The 22,334-nt window shown below is 44.1% G+C and overlaps 1 protein-coding gene across 8 annotated transcripts in view; it reads left to right on the top strand.

The window, feature by feature from the left end:
• FAM135B (family with sequence similarity 135 member B) overlaps positions 1 to 22,082 on the top strand; it is a 222,943-nt gene extending 200,861 nt beyond the window's left edge. For all 8 annotated transcript variants that reach the window (XM_068238060.1, XM_068238061.1, XM_068238059.1 and 5 more), the window contains 4 exons: positions 2,427 to 2,578; positions 5,922 to 6,032; positions 10,910 to 11,023; positions 20,709 to 22,082. In XM_068238060.1, the coding sequence (XP_068094161.1) occupies positions 2,427 to 2,578; positions 5,922 to 6,032; positions 10,910 to 11,023; positions 20,709 to 20,914 (583 nt within the window). In that variant the 3' untranslated portion in view covers positions 20,915 to 22,082. The remainder of the gene's footprint in view (positions 1 to 2,426; positions 2,579 to 5,921; positions 6,033 to 10,909; positions 11,024 to 20,708) is intronic.
• Positions 22,083 to 22,334: the final 252 nt, after the last annotated feature.

The raw sequence follows: 22,334 nt of genomic DNA, 5'->3' as shown, positions 1-22,334 counted from the left end.
ACTAACTTCATAAACTGCAGAAGGCTACTGCCAGCAATACTCCCGACACCGGCCGGTGGCCAATACCCCGAAAGCGATAACGGGCCCTGAAGGCCGCATCCTCTGGTGAGTCTTTCCCCGAAGGGGGGGCTTATTTTATCTGCCTCTATATCTTGAGTTGCAAGCAAGCATTGAGCGCTTATCCATATACATGAGAGACTTTTTGACTGATGGTGCACGCATCTGGGAAGAGCGCTCCCACTATTACAACATTTTGTCTATATTAGACTGACCGGTGGTCGCTTGCCTGCCTATATTGGACTTGTTTAAACGTGTGTGAGTGCAGTGTCGGGGTGCTTTGTTGTATTTTGATTCAAGCATACAATTAGGCATGGACTTATACACAGTTACACTGCAGTCTCTTCTAGGCTGTGAGTGTTAGTTTAGTACAGCAGAAGTCGATCTTATTAAAGGGGTTCTTTCGCGAAAAAAGTAGGCAGTTAAACAATGTGACAGATGACAGGTTTTGGGCCAGTCCATCTTTTTAAGAGGGATTCTCGGGGCTTTCTTTGTTTTCAACAGCATTTCCTGAACAACAGTTTAACTGCCAAAATAGCAAGATACCAGCCGGCCTCCCTAATCACTTTCACACTATTATTTCAGTTAAAATTTGCAACTATTGTTCAGGAAATGCTGTTGAAAACAAAGCCCTGAGAATCCCCCTTAAAAAGGTGGACTGGCCCAAAACCTGTCATCTGTCACATTTTTTAACTGCCTACTTTTTTCGCGAAATAACTCCTTTAAATAACAATTTAATATTCCAGCAAAAACATGGAACAATGCAGAACTTAATATGTACACAAGATGTACAAAAAACAAAGTAAAAAAGTTACAGAGTAAAATTACAAGATCAAAGTTACAAAAATACACACACGGATATTTGCGTAAAAATAAAAATGGGGATTAAAACGTTACCAACTTGAAGGTCTAAACGTTGTCGGCGGGAGCATGTCGATTTTTCGACCAGATCATCCCTAGCTATGCGCTATCTCCAGGAGAGGATACCTGTGACTGTCCTGGACCAACTTAAATAGTCCGAAGTGTCCACTGGGGCATTTAATGTCCAGCCCCAGGAACTAATGCAATTTCCCCGTTTGTGACATCACCGAACGCTTGTCCTAGTCTTCCTGTGATATGCGAACTTTAAAGGGTTCCTGTTTTAGCTTTTTGAAGGTTGCAGAATTCAACAGGTAAGATTGTATCCTAACAGACATCAAAAGGCTTCCTCAACATTATTTCCTAGCATCAAAGTTTTCCTGTCTCCGTTTTTAAAGTCTGCAGAGATTTCCAACCCCTTCCAGCCGACTGTCATGTAAATTTCAAACCTTCAGGTGTCAACTTCCCCTGTCCCCAAGACTCTGGTAGTCTTGCTTTGTATAATGGGACAATGGCTGACTCTAGAGTTCAAAAGCCAGGCCGACCAGCCTATTCTTCCTCAATTGGCAGCTAATTAGCAGTAGACACGTCTTCCCCTGCTGGACAATGAGGACAGAGGTAATGTACATTTACATACAGAATTTACATGTAAATACAGGCTCCCATTAACCGTTTACTGGGGCCAGGTGGCACCTTCAAGAGCCAGACTAGCTTTTAGCAGACATAGTAGACAGAAAAATGACAGAAATATGTTCCTGTATTCCCTAACATCATCAGCACCCCAATATATCACCACAACAAGGTCAATAGATCGCGTCTGGCAGGCTAAGAAAAAAAAGCTGTTTTTTTTACATTGAACAGCGCTGCGATCTAGTGCAGTGTTGTACTGGGGACAGCCCTGTCACTTGCCTGTCCCCTGGAGTGGCACGAAAATAGATCCCTCTCATAGGCTGAAGCCTATGAGAGGCAATCATACTGATTGGCTCTCAGATGAAGGGAGGGAAGTGGGAGAAAAACAAATATATATATATATATATATATATATATATATATATATATATATATATATATATATATATATATATATATATATATATATATAATTAAAATTAATTTAAAAAAAATACAAATCGTAGCTGCATTCAGATGCCACAACAGAAAGCTCTGTTGGTGGCAAGAAAGAGAGGCAATATTATTTTGTGTGCTAAGTTGTATGGCCGTGCAGCAAACTGTTAAAGCTGCAGAGTGCTGAATTGTAAAAAATGGCCTGGTCACTAAGGGGTGTAAGCCTCTGGTCCTCAAGAGGTTAAGGTGAGGTCATTCGCGAGTAAAGTTTTGCAAATGAGTTTTAGCAATTTATTTTGTATGTGAACATCTGTGTATGAGGCAACCTCTACCATATCCTGCTGTATAGGATGTGGTGGTTTGTTATATGCTGTAGACAACAGTAACAGCTGAGTGTTTAGGAAGAAAGCCGTTCACTTTAACTTGCGTGATTTTCCTCCTTGCAGTTTCATTGGGCATTCTCTGGGAAACATCATCATCCGATCGGTCCTGACACGCCCCCGCTTCCGGTATTACCTCAACAAGCTGCACACCTTCCTGTCCCTCTCCGGGCCCCACCTGGGGACGCTGTACAGCAGCAGCACTTTGGTCAGCACAGGTAAGCTCCAACAGGAAGGATGTTATTCTTAAAGGGGGACTATGGCGAAATGTATGTTGTTCTAATATCCCTATTATCAGCTGTGTAATATGGACAGAATACATTTCTCCATAGAGCTTGTGTTAAAAACAAAAATACGGGCAAGCAGCATTTTTTCTCACTAAACAGCTGATCTCCTGCCAATATTCATCTGCAGCCACAGTGGTGTTTTCCAGTACAGGAAGAGTTAAAAAAAACTTGAGTTGTTATGTATGCAAAAGAGCTTCTCTGAACTTGTCCACTAACTTGGTTAAACTCAGTCCTGTTTTCTGAAGAGCTTAAACAGCCAAGCAACAGTGAGAGACAGCTTAGATAAGGTTTTACTGCAGGAAAATGAAAAGGTTTATTTCTTCTGCTTTGTTTTACAGCTTAAAGAGGAACAGTGGTGCAAAAAAGACATAATGAATAAAATTGTTTCATTTTTACAATATTGCTTTATAGATCATTTAGACAGTGTTTGGCTATTGTAAAATCGTTCCTCTCCCTGATTTACATTCTGAAATGTATCAATGGTGGTGACATCTTTAGTTCTGCCAGGTGATCTGTACAGAATGTGCGTTACTGAGACTTCTATGCACAGAGGGAGGTATTGCTTGCTTGGCAGTTGGAAAAAGACGTTACTTCCCACAATGCAACAAGGTTAACAGACAGCAAACTGTCAGGACCATGGTCATGACATCACACTGTGAGATACACAATTGGCATAACTCACTACACAAATTGTATAAATCCCAGTAATCTTAACGTGTGCTGTCTGCTCACATGAAAGAGTCTGAAGCCTTCTAAAAACACTCTTTTTATTTGACAGTTATCTTGAGCAATATCAGCATAACTAAAATGCTGCATTCCCACGGCACAACAATGTAATTAAACCCCCCAAATCCCCCAGGCAAAATTCAGGGATCACTTCCTGGTAGAGGCAGAGTGTTGTGCAGTAGCTCTGCCTCTACTCGTATCAATCCCCGCTGGTCGCGCCTCTCTCCGCCCCTCTCAGTCTTCTTTCACTGAGAGGGGCGGGGAGAGGCAGAGATCCGCGCAGAGATTGACGCTAATGGGGGCAGAGCCACAGCACTAAGCTCTGCCTCCCCCGGACAGCTAAAACTCGGAAAGTCGTGGAATTTTGCCCCGGGATTTGGGGGGTTTGTTCTGCCGCAGGAATGCAGTGTTTTATCTATGCTGATATTGTTCAAGATAAATGTCAAATAAAAAGAGCATTTTTAGAAGGCTTCAGTTGCTCTTTAAAATTTTAACATTTTATGTTATTTACCTCAATTTGCTTGCAATCAAAATATTTGCTAATGTAAGAGATTCCTTTATTCCAGATGCATGTTTTGTGGCCTTTGCAGTCAGCACCGCTTCCTCCGAGGCCTAATTGTTTTATTGACTGATGATGCAATCTCAATAATTAAATCACCTGGAAAACCACATACTATACCACATGTCTTTCACATAGCTGATTGTCCATATGCCACTATTTATAAAGTAACATTAGTGCAGGCTGATCCCCAGCATCTCCCCACATCACATGTGTGTGTCAGGCTTTCATGTGTTATGTGTATTATTAAGCCCTGAGATCAAGAGAAGGAAAGTTGAACGCGGGTTTGCTTTAAAGGGGAACTGAAGAGAGAGGTATATGGAGGCTGTCCTGTTTATTTCCTTTTAACCCTCTGGGGGATAATCCCGAGCTGAGCTCGGGGTAAGCCGCCACAGAGGATTTCTCAGGCCCTGGTGGGCCGATTTGCATAATTTTTTTTTTTGTTGCACGCAGCTAGCACTTTGCTAGCTGCGTGTATATACCGATCACCGCCGCTCCACGCTGATTCGCCGCTACCCGCCGTGCCGCGCTGCTCCCCCCCCCCAAGACCCGTGCGCAGCCTGGCCAATCAGTGCCAGGCAGCGCTGAGGGGTGGATCGGGACTCCCTCTGACGTCACGACGTCGTTGACGTCGATGACGTCATCCCAATCGTCGCCATGGTGACGGGGGAAGCCAAACAGGAAATCCCATTCTGAACGGGATTTCCTGTTTGCTTTGATTGTCGGAGGCGATCAGAGGGGGTGGGGGGATGCCGCTGCACAGCGGCTATCATGTAGCGAGCCCTGGGCTCGCTACATGATTTAAAAAATAAAACATTTTAAAAAATAGTGCTGCGCCACCTCCTGGGCGATATAATTGTATCCCCCAGGAGGTTAAGCAATACCAGTTACCTGGCAGCCCTGCTGATCCTCTGCCTCTAATACTATTAATCATAGCCCCTGAACAAGCATTCAGCAGATCAGGTGTTTCAGTGGTTCAGACTTTAAAGTCTGATCTGACAAGACTAGCTGCATGCTTGTTTCTGTTTTTATTCAGATACTACTGCAGAGAAATAGACCAGCAGGGCTGCCAGGCAACTGGTATTGATTAAAAGGAAATAAACATAACAGCCTCCATATAGCTCTCTCTTCAGTTCCCCTTTAAGGGCTCAGACACACTAAAAGCGCTTTCTAATGGCTTTTAAAAAAAATGCTCTCATGGACTTACATTACAATTGCAGTAATATCGCAATCGCAGTAAAATCACGCAATTTTACCATGATTTAATGTAAGTCAATGGTAACATTTTTTAAAAAGCACTCAGAAAGCGCTGATGGCTAAAAAAGCACTCAGAAAAGTGCTTATAGTGTGTCTGAGCCCTAAGTATACGCAATGAGAATATAAAGTAATTTTTTAGTTATTTGTATTTAACAGGCTCCCAGTAAATTATCAAGTAAATATTTACACTCTCATACTGGTGTAGATATAGCCGACTGCTCCTCCCCTTTCTGCACAGTAGTGCAGTGGAGCAGTGTAATACTTACCTGTTCCAGTGCTGTGCTGTGTGTCCTCTGTTCTTCCTGGCTGCCACACACTCAATGCAGCACACCTCCAGCTCCTGATGCATGTCATGTGACTAGGAGCCACAGGATGGCAGCATAGAGAGTGCAGCTGCTCTAAGGAGCAGAGGAAACCTGACCCAGCACTGGAGCAGGTAAATATTATACTACTAACAATACTTAGTGGCTGCTGGGGGGAGCAGAGGAAACCTGATGCAGCACGGGAGCAGCTAAATGCTACACCCCTACAGTGCACTATTCTGCAAGGTGGGGGAGCGGGTGCAGGGGGAAAGGGATGGTGTGTATGCATGTAGACGGAGAAGGGGGATTGCATCCCAGGGGGCCCATCCCAATTTGTCCTGGTCTCTCCATGGGTAAGAGAAAATCTTACAATTTCCATACATAAGTCTTACTACTGACACAGCTTAATTATTTTATTCTCCTCTCTCAGGTTTATGGCTCATGCAGAAGCTAAAAAAATCGGGTTCACTGCTGCAGTTGACGTTTAGGGACAACCCTGACCTGCGGAAGTCCTTTCTGTACCAGCTGAGCCAGAAACCAGGTGTGTATGTGGAGCTGGGTAATGATGACGGGATATGGCCAGTGTGACTTTGCTGTAAATTTCATGAAAAAATGTGTGTGGAAATGAACATTTTTTATGTTACAATGTTGCAATGCATTGCAGGTGGTGGGGCAAGAGAAAATGTATTGTGTTTTTGCAAGAACGGGTTTTATAGTTTGCTATCATTTTACTCAATAAATACTGCACAAACCAGTCAGCAGTGGTGAAAAAAATATACAAATAATAATAATAATAATAATAACTATTATTATTATTATTATTTTATTTTTATTATTATTATTTTGGACAGGGAAGCCTAGTTAGGATCCAGATGCTTCCCCCCTCCCGGGGTAAGAATCCCCCAGAGGAATTTTTTTTCGTTACAGATCCCCAGTCAGAATTATCCTGCTACGGTCATTGGGAAGCACTCTTCAGTAAGGGGCTACAGGCCATGGCCCTTGGATAAGCCCCACTAGAGGCAGGGAGAACAGCTGAAAGAAATCTAAGAAGTGGAGTAGGCCTGGGATGGACTGAGGGTTAGAGCAGGCAGCAGGGAAGGCTGTAGGCAATAAACAGGCAGAAGCAGTGGTTGCGTTCATAAGCAGAGGCCAGTACTCCAGCAAACAAGGTGGTCGTCAAATTCACAGGCATAGTTAGGTACAGGCAGCAGTAAAGACAGAGTACTAGAGGCAAGCAAGGGTCCTCATTCAGGCAATCAGGGACAAAATCTCCAAGTGATGCATATTTTGGTAGCGGGTCAGAATTGACAGCACTTGGCTGATGTCTAAAGGGGGTTAAGTTCCTACTTTGACCAATCAGGGTCATGTGCACCCATATAAAACACATCCATATACAGGCATGTGTGTACATACTTACTCAGCTGTGACAATGGATGTCAGTCGCCCCTAGGACATGCATGTTTGCAGCCGTTGTCCTTTTTAAAGGTCGCCTTAGCTGTTCAATATCTAGCTATTTCAAGATTCTTTCATTTTTGTCCTGTTCCTAGTTTACATATCCCACAGTTTTAAATGATACAGAAAGCCTGTGCACAGGACCCACAGATTCAACTGCTGCTGGAGTGCTTTAAGCCTTAAAAAAGTGCATAGGATCTGTGTAGTAGAAAGAGATGGCTTGGCACATCCAGTCTAAAACTTCAATTTATGGCAAAATGATTAAAAGTCCATACATACATTCCAAAGGCACACTTTTCTATGCAAAGAGGATAGGCACATTTAAGAGTCGACAGCTGTTTCGCAACCACGTGTGGGGTGCTTCATCAGGACCATGGTTGGTGCGAAACAACTGTCGACTCTTAAATGTGCCTATCCTCTCTCCATAGAAAATTCTGCCCTTGGAATGCATGTATGGACTTTTAATCATTTTGCAATAAATTGAAGTTTTAGACTGGATGTGCCCAGCCATCTCTTTCTACTACACGGATCCTATCCCACAGTTTTTCTTAAAAAATGCTTCTCCATCAGTTTGAAGTCTTGATTTGTGCCTCCCGGTTAAAGTCTATGAATTGCTGCTCTACATTAAAGATGGTGTATACATTGAATTATTAACCTCTCTTTTCCCAAGAAAGCCATCTCTGATGACACTGCAGAGGTGTGTGACTTTCTCTTTTTAGATTGCTCTTTACTGAGCCCAGATATATAAAGTTGTCTGCCTGTTTAACCAATGAGCTCTATCTAGTAGTGCCAGATGTCTATTGTTATGCTGGGAATACACGTTACATTTTTTGCTAAGAATCTTTCCGATAGATGCCTTCGAGGATAAAATTCCGACATGTCCGATGTTCTGCTCGATTCTTTTCCTCTCGATTTCTCATAGACGTTAATGGAAAAAAGATAAGAAAAATAAGTGGAAGATAAGAGAATCTAGCATGAAATTAAATGGCTAATAGATCGCGCGCCGAATCGAACGTGCAAAACATAACGTGTATTCCCAGCATTATAAACCTGATTTGTGTTTTAGCCGCATTCGTTTTTGTGTTTTATCTGAGAAGTTCATTACTCTTGTAGCCCACCGGCTGTTTGTCCAAAAACATGTAAGATTGTCTGCATTTCCAGAGGTACAAGTATGTACTGGCCACATTCTAGGATAAAAGTGTTGCCTGCTCTAAGTTTGATGTCCTTCACAATGGCTGTAGACACGAGAATAAAGGGTATACTGAGGACACATCCTTGATGGACACCTCTCAATGCTCCTAAGATGTCAGATTTGTAATTGCTGGCCCAGACATCATTTTCACAGTTTTTGTAAATACTTTTGATAGCATCTGTCAAGTCTCTTTTAAAGTGTCTATCTTCCAGGGGCTGCCAAAAATCCCGTCTAGGGATTCTGTCAAAGCCTTTTTTCAAGGTCACCAAAAAAAAATGTAGTTCTATATTACTTCTGATCAGTTTTTAGGCCACTTGTTGTAATATTCCTGCTAGGTACAAACCATATTGCGTTTTTTTAGACTATGTCTTACATTTGCCATTAGCATTCTCTAAAATACTTTTGCATAGCATTTTCCTAGCACACTCAGGAGCTAGAAGCCTCAATATTTATTAAAGACCCAGTTTTCACCTTACTGAAAAGTAGGCACAGGTACTGATACTTTCAGCCTTTTGCTTCCTTTTTCGCTCTCCTAAGAAAGGTAGATTATTTTCACTACCAAGTTTCCCTCAATTGCCCCAATTTTTTTCTTAATTTCCAGGGTGAGGCCACCATGTTCTGCAGCCTCTCATATTTAGTTTCCTCACAGCATTGTTGGGGTCCTTTTATACATTTTTTTTTCTAAGAACTTATCTTTTAAAATAGTTGATTTCTGCCAGAGTTTCTTTGGTCAACTAAATATGAACAAGGCTAGCATTTTTTCTAGTTTTCCTTTGCTTAGTTTTTAGGGATTCCTCCAATAATCTACAAGGCTCCTGTTGTTTTCCTGTAGGATTTTACTGTCCCTTAGCCTAAAAAACCCAATAAATAAGGTACCTCCACCTACATCACCCCACTACATCTGCTACATTCTGAACTCCACCCTCAGGCTGCATTGCCCATCACCACGAGGATGACTGGAGTTCAGGTTTGCTTCCCATATAATGCAAAGGAGCATGGGTATTTCTTTGAGGTGGCCTATTGCCATTGACTGTCCCACCAACACGAAATCAGCCTCAATGACCCTCAAAACTTACATGTAACACTCTCACCTGTCAGCGGTTCCAGCAACGACGGGCAGTGTCAGCCGCAGATTGTGGCGGCGAGTCTCAGCTTCCGCATCCCCCGGCGGCATCCCCGCGGCTGTGGCTGATAGTGTACGCTGTCCTGTGTCTGCGGGTTTGCATGGGTTTGCATATAAGCAGTTCCTGGTCTATGGTTCCCCGCCTGTTATAGCATTACTTGCCTTAGGGTTGCTGCTGGGTGCTGTTCCATATTGTGAATAGCCGTTGCGGTCTTTGCTCGTTTCCTGGAATATCTTTTGGATTGCTGCCTGGAACGACTCGGAATTGCCTTGACCTTGCCTTGCCTGCCCCCATGTACTCTGCCTCTCTTAGTGTATGACCTCGGACTGTTACTGGATACTCTCTGCTTGTCTGCTGAATCTGTACCTCAAATTACACAATTCTGATTTTTAAATTAAACACACTTAGCAGGCCCTGTCTGAGACCTTAATAAAACGTAACCTTTAATTTATTTCAGTAAAATCATTGCCGTTAATTTGCAGTATTTTGTCTTATTTAATTATGCCAAAAACCTAGTAGGGTAAATTGTATATAGAAGAGACATTCTGTGTTTTATAGTCACTTCTTATCATTCCCACAACTAGGCACTAATATATATACAAGCTGAGTTACTTCAAATAATATAGAACCCTACACCTATAACCGACATGTTTCGGCTCCTTAAAAATAGAGCCGTCGTCAGGGCTTCAATGAAAAAGTGCCTAGGGTGCAAAGTGCATAGTAGAAAATAAACGCAGCTATTTACAAATCCATAGTCAAGAAAAACAACAAATGAGAGCTGTGCTCGACTCCAGCAATGTTAGCAATCAAATGAGGCTCCCTCATAGCCTCCCTTATATACCATTGAGAGTGGGTGGGTTCAAACAGACAATGCCTCCCATCCAAAATATTCTCTCCTATTGGTTAAATTAATTGTCACTCACCAAACCTGTATACTCATTGGTTATTTCATATTTCTCCATTCGGTTTTAAAAACCCTTTTCCAAGGGCAACAGATGACCCAGAACAAGATAGTATATGCATTACCTACTGTGCAACATGCCAAGAATAAAAAGGTATCCTTTAAAGTTTCCTAAAAGTCAAAACTCCGTGCTCAGCGATACTTCCCATAGACTTACATTAGGGATCTCCTATTGGTCCCTGGCTGACCAATAGGGGATCCCTAATGTAAATAAATTAAAGGTTACATTTTATTAAGGTCTCAGACAGGGTCTGCTAAGTGTGTTGAATCTGTACCTCGCCTACTTTGATCTGCTGTGTATGACCCAGGATGGAGTTTGACTTTGTGTTGTACTTACAGTATCTGCTACAGTACATTGTGCTATCTTGAACTCTTATGGATTTCATGGTTGTGCAGTTCTGGTGGTATCGTTGCCTCTTCCCCTCAGCTCCTATGCTTTGCGCACACAAGGCCTGGGTGTAACCGAAGTCGGGAAGGTGCTACTCGGTCACCACCCGTTCAAGCGGGGATGGCGCCACATAGGGTGAAGAGTGCGGCGGAGATTGGGGCATAGGAGCTGATTGAGGGTGAAAATACGTGACCACCAGATCCTGACATTACATAGCCAAAAAATATATTTAATTAAAAACCTATTAACTACAACAAGCAAAACTATAAAATTACAAGCAATATGTCTCATATTCTTACAGGGCTTCAATATTTCAAAAATGTTGTTTTGGTGGCATCACCCCAAGATAGATACGTCCCATTCCACTCCGCAAGGATCGAAATGTGCAAAAATGCCACAAAAGACAAGCATACAGGTACGGTAACATTCAGTTATGTTTGGATTTTTATTAATGCCTATTTGAAACAGATTTTTTTAAAAGCAAACCTGAACTCAGAACTTCCTCTCTGCTCTAAAATATACACAACTGTGTAATAACTTTTAACCTCTTAAGGACCACAGGTTTACACCCGCCCCCCCTAGTGACCGGGCAATTTTTTACAATTCAGCACTTTGCCACTTTGACGATGTATTGCTCGGCCATACATTTCACCACCCAAATGATTTTTATCTCCTTTTCTTGCCACTAGTACAGCTCTCTGGTTGCTGCTGCGATTTTTTTTTTAAATTATTATTATTTAGTATTTATATAACGCCGACATCTTCCGCAGCGCTGTACAAAATATATACATATAGTCTAGTCACTAACTGTCCCTCAGAGGAGCTCACAATCTAATCCCTGCCATAGTCATATGTCTATGTATGTATTGTGCAGTGTATGTATCGTAGTCTAGGGCCAATTTTTAGGGGGGAAGCCAATTAACTAATCTGTATTTTTTGGGATGTGGGAGGAAACCGGAGTGCCCAGAGGGTACCCACGCAGATACGGGGAGAACATAGAAACTCCTTGCAGATGCTGACCTGGCTGGGATTTGAACTGGGGACCCAGCGCTGCAAGGCGAGAACGCTAACCACTACACCACCGTGCTGCCCGCTATGCCACTGTGCTAAAAGCTATTATTTTAAATAAAAAAATCCTATTTTTTTAATTTCCCTCCGGCCCTGACTGAGATCCATACTCTACAGTACCCTCACATAGACATCAGCCTATGAGAGGGATTAGATTGTGAGCCACTCCTGGGGACAGTTAAGTGCTGTACAGCGCTATGCTAGATCGTAGCACTGTACAAGTGATTATTGCCTTTATTTTACTCTATTTCAGCCTCATCATGGCCGGTAGGCTGATGACAGATCCCCGCTTTGTTGTTGTGGATGGAATGCGTGCGAGCGAGCGCGCGTTCCTTGCTAATACCAAGCAGACACTCTCCCACTGCCAATCGGCATGAGGTGGTTGGGAGTAGTGTTGGGCGAACAGTGTTCGCCACTGTTCGGGTTCTGCAGAACATCACCCTGTTCGGGAGATGTTCGGGTTCGGCCGAACACCTGATGGTGTTCGGCCAAACTGTTCGGCCATATGGCCGAACTAAGAGCGCATGGCCGAACGTTACCCGAACGTTCGGCTAGCGCTGTGATTGGCCGAACGGGTCACGTGTAGTGTTGGGCGAACATCTAGATGTTCGGGTTCGGGCCGAACATGGCCGAACTCCGAACATAATGGAAGTCAATGGGGACCCGAACTTTTGTGCTTTGTAAAGCCTCCTTATATGCTACATACCCCAAATTTACAGGGTATGTGCACCTTGGGAGTGGGTACAAGAGGAAAAAATTTTTTAGCAAAAAGAGCTTATAGTTTTTGAGAAAATCGATTTTAAAGTTTCAAAGGGAAAACTGTCTTTTAAATGCGGGAAATGTCTGTTTTCTTTGCACAGGTAACATGCTTTTTGTCGGCTGCAGTCATAAATGTAATACATATAAGAGGTTCCAGGAAAAGGGACCGGTAACGCTAACCCAGCAGCAGCACACGTGATGGAACAGGAGGAGGGTGGCGCAGGAGGAGAAGGCCACGCTTTGAGACACAACAACCCAGGCCTTGCATGAGGACAAGAAGCGTGCGGATAGCAATTTGCATTTTGTCGCCATGCAGTCATAAATGTAATACAGATGAGAGGTTCAATAAACAGGGACCGGAAACGCTAACCCATCACAGATGTTCATTGTTCATGTTACTTGGTTGGGGTCCGGGAGTGTTGCGTAGTCGTTTCCAATCCAGGATTGATTCATTTTAATTTGAGTCAGACAGTCTGCATTTTCTGTGGAGAGGCGGATACGCCGCCGATCTGTGACGATGCCTCCGGCAGCACTGAAACAGCGTTCCGACATAACGCTGGCTGCCGGGCAAGCCAGCACCTCTATTGCGTACATTGCCAGTTTGTGCCAGGTGTCTAGCTTCGATACCCAATAGTTGAAGGGTGCAGATGGATTGTTCAACACAGCTACGCCATCTGACATGTAGTCCTTGACCATCTTCTCCAGGCGATCGGTGTTGGAGGTAGATCTGCACGCTTGCTGTTCTGTGTGCTGCTGCATGGGTGTCAGAAAATTTTCCCACTCCAAGGACACTGCCGATACCATTCCCTTTTGGGCACTAGCTGCGGCTTGTGTTGTTTGCTGCCCTCCTGGTCGTCCTGGGTTTGCGGAAGTCAGTCTGTCGGCGTACAACTGGCTAGAGGAGGGGGAGGATGTCAATCTCCTCTCTAAAGTCTCCACAAGGGCCTGCTGGTATTCTTCCATTTTGACCTGTCTGGCTCTTTCTTCAAGCAGTTTTGGAACATTGTGTTTGTACCGTGGATCCAGAAGGGTATAAACCCAGTAATTGGTGTTGTCCAGAATGCGCACAATGCGTGGGTCGCGTTCAATGCAGTCCTAGGCCGAAGAGGTCATAGCCTAGGGTCACAAAACCTGTTTATTTGGGCAATTTCAATGGTGGCGAGTCTGACGTACATAAATCGCAGCAATGGCCGTTAGCAACGTCTGAATCTCACGAAATGTCTCATGCAGGTAGAAGACACATTGTTAGACTTGGGCTCCAAAGATGGGTTCCCTACATCTCTGCAAACCAGAGTTACAGGGCTCCAAATTTGGTAAAATCCCCCATAGGCTTTCATTGGGCCTCCTATTTACAGTTCCAAAATCTCACATCTTTTCAAAGGGCAATTACTCAGCAGTGGCAAATTTTCTAGCATTGTAGGGACCCTTAGGGGGAACATGACTGGTGAGTTTCGGGCCCCTAGGCCAAAGAGGTCATAGCCTAGGGTCACAAAAACCTGTTTATTTGGGCTATTTCAATGGTAGTGATGGTGACGTACATAAATCGCAGCAATGGCCGTTAGCAAAGTCTGAATCTCACGAAATGTCTCATGCAGGTAGAAGACATATTGTTAGACTTGGATTCCAAAGATGGGGTCCCTACATCTCTGCAAACCAGAGTTACAGGGGTCCAAAATTGGTAAAATCCCCCATAGGATTTCATTGCCTCCCTATTTCACTTTCCAAAATCACACATCTTTTCAAAGGGCAATGGCTCAGCAGTACCAAATTTTCTAGCATTGTAGGGACCCTTAGGGGGAACATGACTGGTGAGTTTCGGGCCCCTAGGCCGAAGAGGTCATAGCCTAGGGTCACAAAAACCTGTTTATTTGGGCTATTTCAATGGTAGTGATGGTGACGTACATAAATCGCAGCAATGGCCGTTAGCAAAGTCTGAATCTCACGAAATGTCTCATGCAGGTAGAAGACATATTGTTAGACTTGGATTCCAAAGATGGGGTCCCTACATCTCTGCAAACCAGAGTTACAGGGGTCCAAAATTGGTAAAATCCCCCATAGGATTTCATTGCCTCCCTATTTCACTTTCCAAAATCTCACATCTTTTCAAAGGGCAATGGCTCAGCAGTACCAAATTTTCTAGCATTGTAGGGACCCTTAGGGGGAACATGACTGGTGAGTTTCGGGCCCCTAGGCCGAAGAGGTCATAGCCTAGGGTCACAAAAACCTGTTTATTTGGGCTATTTCAATGGTAGTGATGGTGGCGTACATAAATCTCAGCCATGGCCGTTAGCAACGTCTGAATCTCACGAAATGTCTCATGCAGGTAGAAGACATATTGTTAGACTTGGATTCCAAAGATGGGGTCCCTACATCTCTGCAAACCAGAGTTACAGGGGTCCAAAATTGGTAAAATCCCCCATAGGCTTTCATTGGGCCTCCTATTTACCGTTCCAAAATCTCACACCATTTCAAAGGGCAATTACTCAGCAGTGGCAAAACTCACCAGTCATGATCCCCCTAAGGGTCCCTACAATGCTAGAAAATTTGGTACTGCTGAGCCATTGCCCTTTGAAAAGATGTGAGATTTTGGAAAGTGAAATAGGGAGGCAATGAAATCCTATGGGGGATTTTACCAATTTTGGACCCCTGTAACTCTGGTTTGCAGAGATGTAGGGACCCCATCTTTGGAATCCAAGTCTAACAATATGTCTTCTACCTGCATGAGACATTTCGTGAGATTCAGACTTTGCTAACGGCCATTGCTGCGATTTATGTACGTCACCATCACTACCATTGAAATAGCCCAAATAAACAGGTTTTTGTGACCCTAGGCTATGACCTCTTCGGCCTAGGGGCCCGAAACTCACCAGTCATGTTCCCCCTAAGGGTCCCTACAATGCTAGAAAATTTGGTACTGCTGAGCCATTGCCCTTTGAAAAGATGTGAGATTTTGGAAAGTGAAATAGGGAGGCAATGAAATCCTATGGGGGATTTTACCAATTTTGGACCCCTGTAACTCTGGTTTGCAGAGATGTAGGGACCCCATCTTTGGAATCCAAGTCTAACAATATGTCTTCTACCTGCATGAGACATTTCGTGAGATTCAGACTTTGCTAACGGCCATTGCTGCGATTTATGTACGTCACCATCACTACCATTGAAATAGCCCAAATAAACAGGTTTTTGTGACCCTAGGCTATGACCTCTTCGGCCTAGGGGCCCGAAACTCACCAGTCATGTTCCCCCTAAGGGTCCCTACAATGCTAGAAAATTTGGTACTGCTGAGCCATTGCCCTTTGAAAAGATGTGAGATTTTGGAAAGTGAAATAGGGAGGCAATGAAATCCTATGGGGGATTTTACCAATTTTGGACCCCTGTAACTCTGGTTTGCAGAGATGTAGGGACCCCATCTTTGGAATCCAAGTCTAACAATATGTCTTCTACCTGCATGAGACATTTCGTGAGATTCAGACTTTGCTAACGGCCATTGCTGCGATTTATGTACGTCACCATCACTACCATTGAAATAGCCCAAATAAACAGGTTTTTGTGACCCTAGGCTATGACCTCTTCGGCCTAGGGGCCCGAAACTCACCAGTCATGTTCCCCCTAAGGGTCCCTACAATGCTAGAAAATTTGGTACTGCTGAGCCATTGCCCTTTGAAAAGATGTGAGATTTTGGAAAGTGAAATAGGGAGGCAATGAAATCCTATGGGGGATTTTACCAATTTTGGACACCTGTAACTTTGGTTTGCAGAGATGTAGGGACCCCATCTTTGGAATCCAAGTCTAACAATATGTCTTCTACCTGCATGAGACATTTCGTGAGATTCAGACTTTGCTAACGGCCATTGCTGCGATTTATGTACGTCACCATCACTACCATTGAAATAGCCCAAATAAACAGGTTTTTGTGACCCTAGGCTATGACCTCTTCGGCCTAGGGGCCCGAAACTCACCAGTCATGTTCCCCCTAAGGGTCCCTACAATGCTAGAAAATTTGGTACTGCTGAGCCATTGCCCTTTGAAAAGATGTGTGATTTTGGAAAGTGAAATAGGGAGGCAATGAAATCCTATGGGGGATTTTACCAATTTTGGACCCCTGTAACTCTGGTTTGCAGAGATGTAGGGACCCTATCTTTGGAATCCAAGTCTAACAATATGTCTTCTACCTGCATGAGACATTTCGTGAGATTCAGACTTTGCTAACGGCCATTGCTGCGATTTATGTACGTCACCATCACTACCATTGAAATAGCCCAAATAAACAGGTTTTTGTGACCCTAGGCTATGACCTCTTCGGCCTAGGGGCCCGAAACTCACCAGTCATGTTCCCCCTAAGGGTCCCTACAATGCTAGAAAATTTGGTACTGCTGAGCCATTGCCCTTTGAAAAGATGTGAGATTTTGGAAAGTGAAATAGGGAGGCAATGAAATCCTATGGGGGATTTTACCAATTTTGGACCCCTGTAACTCTGGTTTGCAGAGATGTAGGGACCCCATCTTTGGAATCCAAGTCTAACAATATGTCTTCTACCTGCATGAGACATTTCGTGAGATTCAGACTTTGCTAACGGCCATTGCTGCGATTTATGTACGTCACCATCACTACCATTGAAATAGCCCAAATAAACAGGTTTTTGTGACCCTAGGCTATGACCTCTTTGGCCTAGGGGCCCGAAACTCACCAGTCATGTTCCCCCTAAGGGTCCCTACAATGCTAGAAAATTTGCCACTGCTGAGTAATTGCCCTTTGAAAAGATGTGAGATTTTGGAACTGTAAATAGGAGGCCCAATGAAAGCCTATGGGGGATTTTACCAAATTTGGAGCCCTGTAACTCTGGTTTGCAGAGATGTAGGGAACCCATCTTTGGAGCCCAAGTCTAACAATATGTCTTCTACCTGCATGAGACATTTCGTGAGATTCAGACGTTGCTAACGGCCATTGCTGCGATTTATGTACGTCAGACTCGCCACCATTGAAATTGCCCAAATAAACAGGTTTTGTGACCCTAGGCTATGACCTCTTCGGCCTAGGACTGCATTAAACGCGACCCACGCATTGTGCGCATTCTGGACAACACCAATTACTGGATTTATACCCTTCTGGATCCACGGTACAAACACAATGTTCCAAAACTGCTTGAAGAAAGAGCCAGACAGGTCAAAATGGAAGAATACCAGCAGGCCCTTGTGGAGACTTTAGAGAGGAGATTGACATCCTCCCCCTCCTCTAGCCAGTTGTACGCCGACAGACTGACTTCCGCAAACCCAGGACGACCAGGAGGGCAGCAAACAACACAAGCCGCAGCTAGTGCCCAAAAGGGAATGGTATCGGCAGTGTCCTTGGAGTGGGAAAATTTTCTGACACCCATGCAGCAGCACACAGAACAGCAAGCGTGCAGATCCACCTCCAACACCGATCGCCTGGAGAAGATGGTCAAGGACTACATGTCAGATGGCGTAGCTGTGTTGAACAATCCATCTGCACCCTTCAACTATTGGGTATCGAAGCTAGACACCTGGCACAAACTGGCAATGTACGCAATAGAGGTGCTGGCTTGCCCGGCAGCCAGCGTTATGTCGGAACGCTGTTTCAGTGCTGCCGGAGGCATCGTCACAGATCGGCGGCGTATCCGCCTCTCCACAGAAAATGCAGACCGTCTGACTCAAATTAAAATGAATCAATCCTGGATTGGAAACGACTACGCAACACTCCCGGACCCCAACCAAGTAACATGAACAATGAACATCTGTGATGGGTTAGCGTTTCCGGTCCCTGTTTATTGAACCTCTCATCTGTATTACATTTATGACTGCATGGCGACAAAATGCAAATTGCTATCCGCACGCTTCTTGTCCTCATGCAAGGCCTGGGTTGTTGTGTCTCAAAGCGTGGCCTTCTCCTCCTGCACCACCCTCCTCCTGTTCCATCACGTGTGCTGCTGCTGGGTTAGCGTTACCGGTCCCTTTTCCTGGAACCTCTTATATGTATTACATTTATGACTGCATGCCGACAAAAAGCATGTTACCTGTGCAAAGAAAACAGACATTTCCCGCATTTTAAAAGACAGTTTTCCCTTTGAAACTTTAAAATCGATTTTCTCAAAAACTATAAGCTCTTTTTGCTAAATTGTTTTTCCTCTTGTACCCACTCCCAAGGTGCACATACCCTGTAAATTTGGGGTATGTAGCATGTAAGGAGGCTTTACAAAGCACAAAAGTTCGGGTCCACATTGACTTCCATTATGTTCGGAGTTCGGGTCGAACACCCGAACATCGCGGCCATGTTCGGCCTGTTCGGTCCGAACCCGAACATCTAGATGTTCGCCCAACACTTGTTGGGAGGTGGTTAAAGAAAAACAATTCTTTGTTGCAGCTGATACAAATCCTGTAATAAATCTACAGTGTGTCTACATCTTGCTTTCATGGAAGCAGACATAGGGTTAACATACTGTGTTTGCAAATTAGATGCTCTGCTCCTCTACACACTACTAAATTAATAAGGTTGGAGGCCATTGGGGAACAGCAAAGGACTCATCGGGCCAATAAGAACCTGGACAGGATTGCTAAAGGAATTAATGGAATGGCAGCCGTGTTATTGTCATCCCCTGGATATATCAGAGGTGCAAACATTCTGGATTTATCACACAAAACATTTTGCTGCAGATATAGGCATGCCGCTGCAACAGCAATATCTCTAATTCACTGGTCAATTTCAGCGATTAATCGATTCTATGCAAACAGTTCAAGTTCAAGCAGTATTCTGCGAACATCAGCTGTTCGCATTTCCGGCGAACATTTGGTGTGTTCGACCTGCCCCCTATACATCATCATTTAGCTAAACTTTGCCCCCTTACCTCACTGTCAGCAGACACATCGCAGCCAATCAGCTAGCACCCCCTTCCTGGAACCCCTTTTAAAAAGCAGTTGTGAAGGCTATATTTGATCAATTCTCTGCTGGCTGCTGACTGTTAGAGAGAGCAGGGTCAGACTTGCTGCAGATAGGTAGGGAAAGCATTAGCTAGGCCTGTGTTCTTGTTCCTCACTTGCTGTGAAAGCATCCCAAACAGCCCTTTTAAGGGCTAGCACATTGGTCTGCTGCGTTTTGTGTGTGTGTGTGTGACACTCCGCAGCCCACTGACACCCAGAGCTGTGTGCACACTACTGCTTCTGCCTCATTAAGTTACAGGCACTGAACCACTCCAGTGCATTATTATGTCACTGTATTCTGATAGTACTATTGCATTTCTCGGTCTGTGGCACTCCACTGCCCACTGACACCCAGAGCTGTGCATAATGTGATTTCTTGCCCATTAAGAATTAAAACCTGACTTTGCATCAACTCCGTAATTTTTGGTGAGATTTTTGGCATGGATCCCCCTCTAGCATGCCACAGTCCAGGTCTTAGACCCCTTGAAACAACTTTTTCATCACTTTTGTGGGCAGAAACAGTCTTTGCAAGTTTTAAAATTTGCCTGCCCATTGAAGTCTATTGGAGTTTGCCTGTTCGCGAACATTTTGCGGAAGTTTGCTTTCGCTTGCCACGAACAGAAAACTCTATGTTCGCAACAACTCTAAGAACAACATAGACAGGTAGGCATCACACGAGTAAAATTCTTCAGCTCTTTTATTGCATCAAAATGGCAGCAATGACAAATGTTGTTTAGGGCTTACCACCCCAAACAGTGTCTGTCATTGCTCCTGTTTTGTTGCAATAAAAGAGCTGAAGAACTTTATTCGGGTGGTGCTGACCCGTCTATTTGTTTTGAGTGGTATGCTCCTTGGGACACAGGGCAGAGGTCGAGGCACACCATTTGAGTGGTATGCTCCTTGGGACACAGGGCAGGGGTCGAGGCACACCATTTGAGTGGTATGCTTCTTGGGACAGGGGCAGGGGTCGAGGCACACCATTTTGAGTGGTATGCTCCTTGGGACACAGGGGCAGGGGTCTAGGCACACCATTTGAGTGGTATGCTTCTTGGGACAGGGGCAGGGGTCGAGGCACACCATTTTGAGTGGTATGCTCCTTGGGACACAGGGGCAGGGGTCTAGGCACACCATTTGAATCCTACTGTGGTGCTCCTCTACACAACACTGTTGAATACTATCCAAAGCTTAAATTGGACACATTTCCTGGAATTGGGCTTCAAAGATGGGAGTTGGTGTTCTGCTCACAGCAAGATGTGTGTCATGTGTTTATGGTTGGCCAGTAGGGGGAGCCAGTGGATTGATAAATAACTACGAGCTCAATGCGTTTCCGATTCTTTCCAGGTCCTATTTACACGGAAATGATCAGCAACCTCCTCCAGCCGGTGATAGATTCCAAGGACTGCACTCTGATCAGGCACAACATCTTCCACGCTCTGCCGAACACAGCCAACACTCTGATTGGGCGAGCCGCGCACATTGCCGTGCTGGACTCTGAACTCTTTCTAGAAAAGTTTCTGCTCGTGGCTGGTCTGGGCTACTTCAAATAGTGCTGCATTCTTTCCTCAGCCTCCGTAAGCTCCCCAAAAATGGTACTGGGGATCGAAACCCGAGCAAAAAAAATAAAAAGAAATACAATGTGACAAAGGCCTTTTTTTCCATCCAACAAAGTGTATTTTTTTCTGGAGGACTCGTATGTAGCAGTGTATATAATCTGTGCAATATGGTAATTTTATAACTTTGTCTCTTTGTTTACATTGATGGCCGATCTACGTCTGAGAGCTCACTTTGCATATCTTTACTGAAAAATTGAGCTCTGCCTGATATGACCTGTATGGTAAGTGCTCCACCGGAATGTTTGCCGTTACATGTTAGGAGTACTCTCATTTTCTCCATTCTTCACTGCTCTTTTCTCTTCTGTACATCTACAGGTAGGTCTATTACTCAGAATCAGAGGCCTCATGCCATTGGCTGAACCACAGAAACAACAAGCGTGGAGGAGCACCCATGCAGAAGGGCATGTGGTGTGCCGTAGCTTTAAGATCACTGTACCGATGATCAAACAATGTAGATCCAACGAAGCTGGCACCACCTTCAGTAAGTTGAAAAAGTCATTAAAATGACATGTCAAAGCCATGGCTTCTGGTTTTGAGGAAGAGCTATTAAGCTTGAAACAGCGGTCTGTTGGCCACTGTAACCATTTTTATCTTTGACATGTCATTTTAATGCTTTGAATAGAGAGCTTATAACTTATTGAAGGCGGTACCAGCTTTGTTGGATCTACATTAGCTGAACCACATCCATCAGAGAGTTATTTTCTGGCCACGCCTATGTGAGCAGTTAAACAGAATACCCCCCCCCCCCCATGACCATCCTCCTGTAAAAGCAGAAAGAACTTTTTTAGCGTCCATTACTTCCATCGTTGGGTTTATTGAGGTCGCCTTATAATGTCCATCCTTTTGTCCTCTATTCCATTTCCAACAGGTTTGCCCCATAGCTATAAAGTCTAAGGCCGCGTTCACAGAGGCCGTTGCGTTCCCAGTGACAGCAACGAATCGGGACAGCGGCACCACCTTATCCTCGCTTTGCATTAGGTACAGGGAAGCATACACTCAATGAAATGTATGCTTCACTTCTACTGTTAACGTGGGCACATTTACCAATAATTCACTGCATGCAGTGCATTGCCATAACGCAACCCTTTAAAGGGGTTCTTCCACGAATGAGGAAAAAAATAAAAAGTGGTTTATGCATAAACTATTAAACATCCTTCTAAAATAGTGTAAAAAGTTTTTTAAAAAATGAATGATTTCATCAATACAACATGTAATGTAAATAGTGACGGATGACGCCTGGGAGGCTAATCCATTTGTTAGGGGTGTTTTTTTTTTTACTTTCTTTTCACAACCATAACTCCTGCCTAAGTAGTTTTCAGTGGTATAGCTTATAGCAGGAATCGCGTTATAGCCC

Source organism: Hyperolius riggenbachi, chromosome 5 (genome assembly GCF_040937935.1).
Source record: "Hyperolius riggenbachi isolate aHypRig1 chromosome 5, aHypRig1.pri, whole genome shotgun sequence".
NCBI lineage: Eukaryota > Metazoa > Chordata > Amphibia > Anura > Hyperoliidae > Hyperolius > Hyperolius riggenbachi.
The sequence above is the reverse complement of the archived record's forward strand: the minus strand, read 5'-3'. Positions and strand labels throughout refer to the sequence as shown.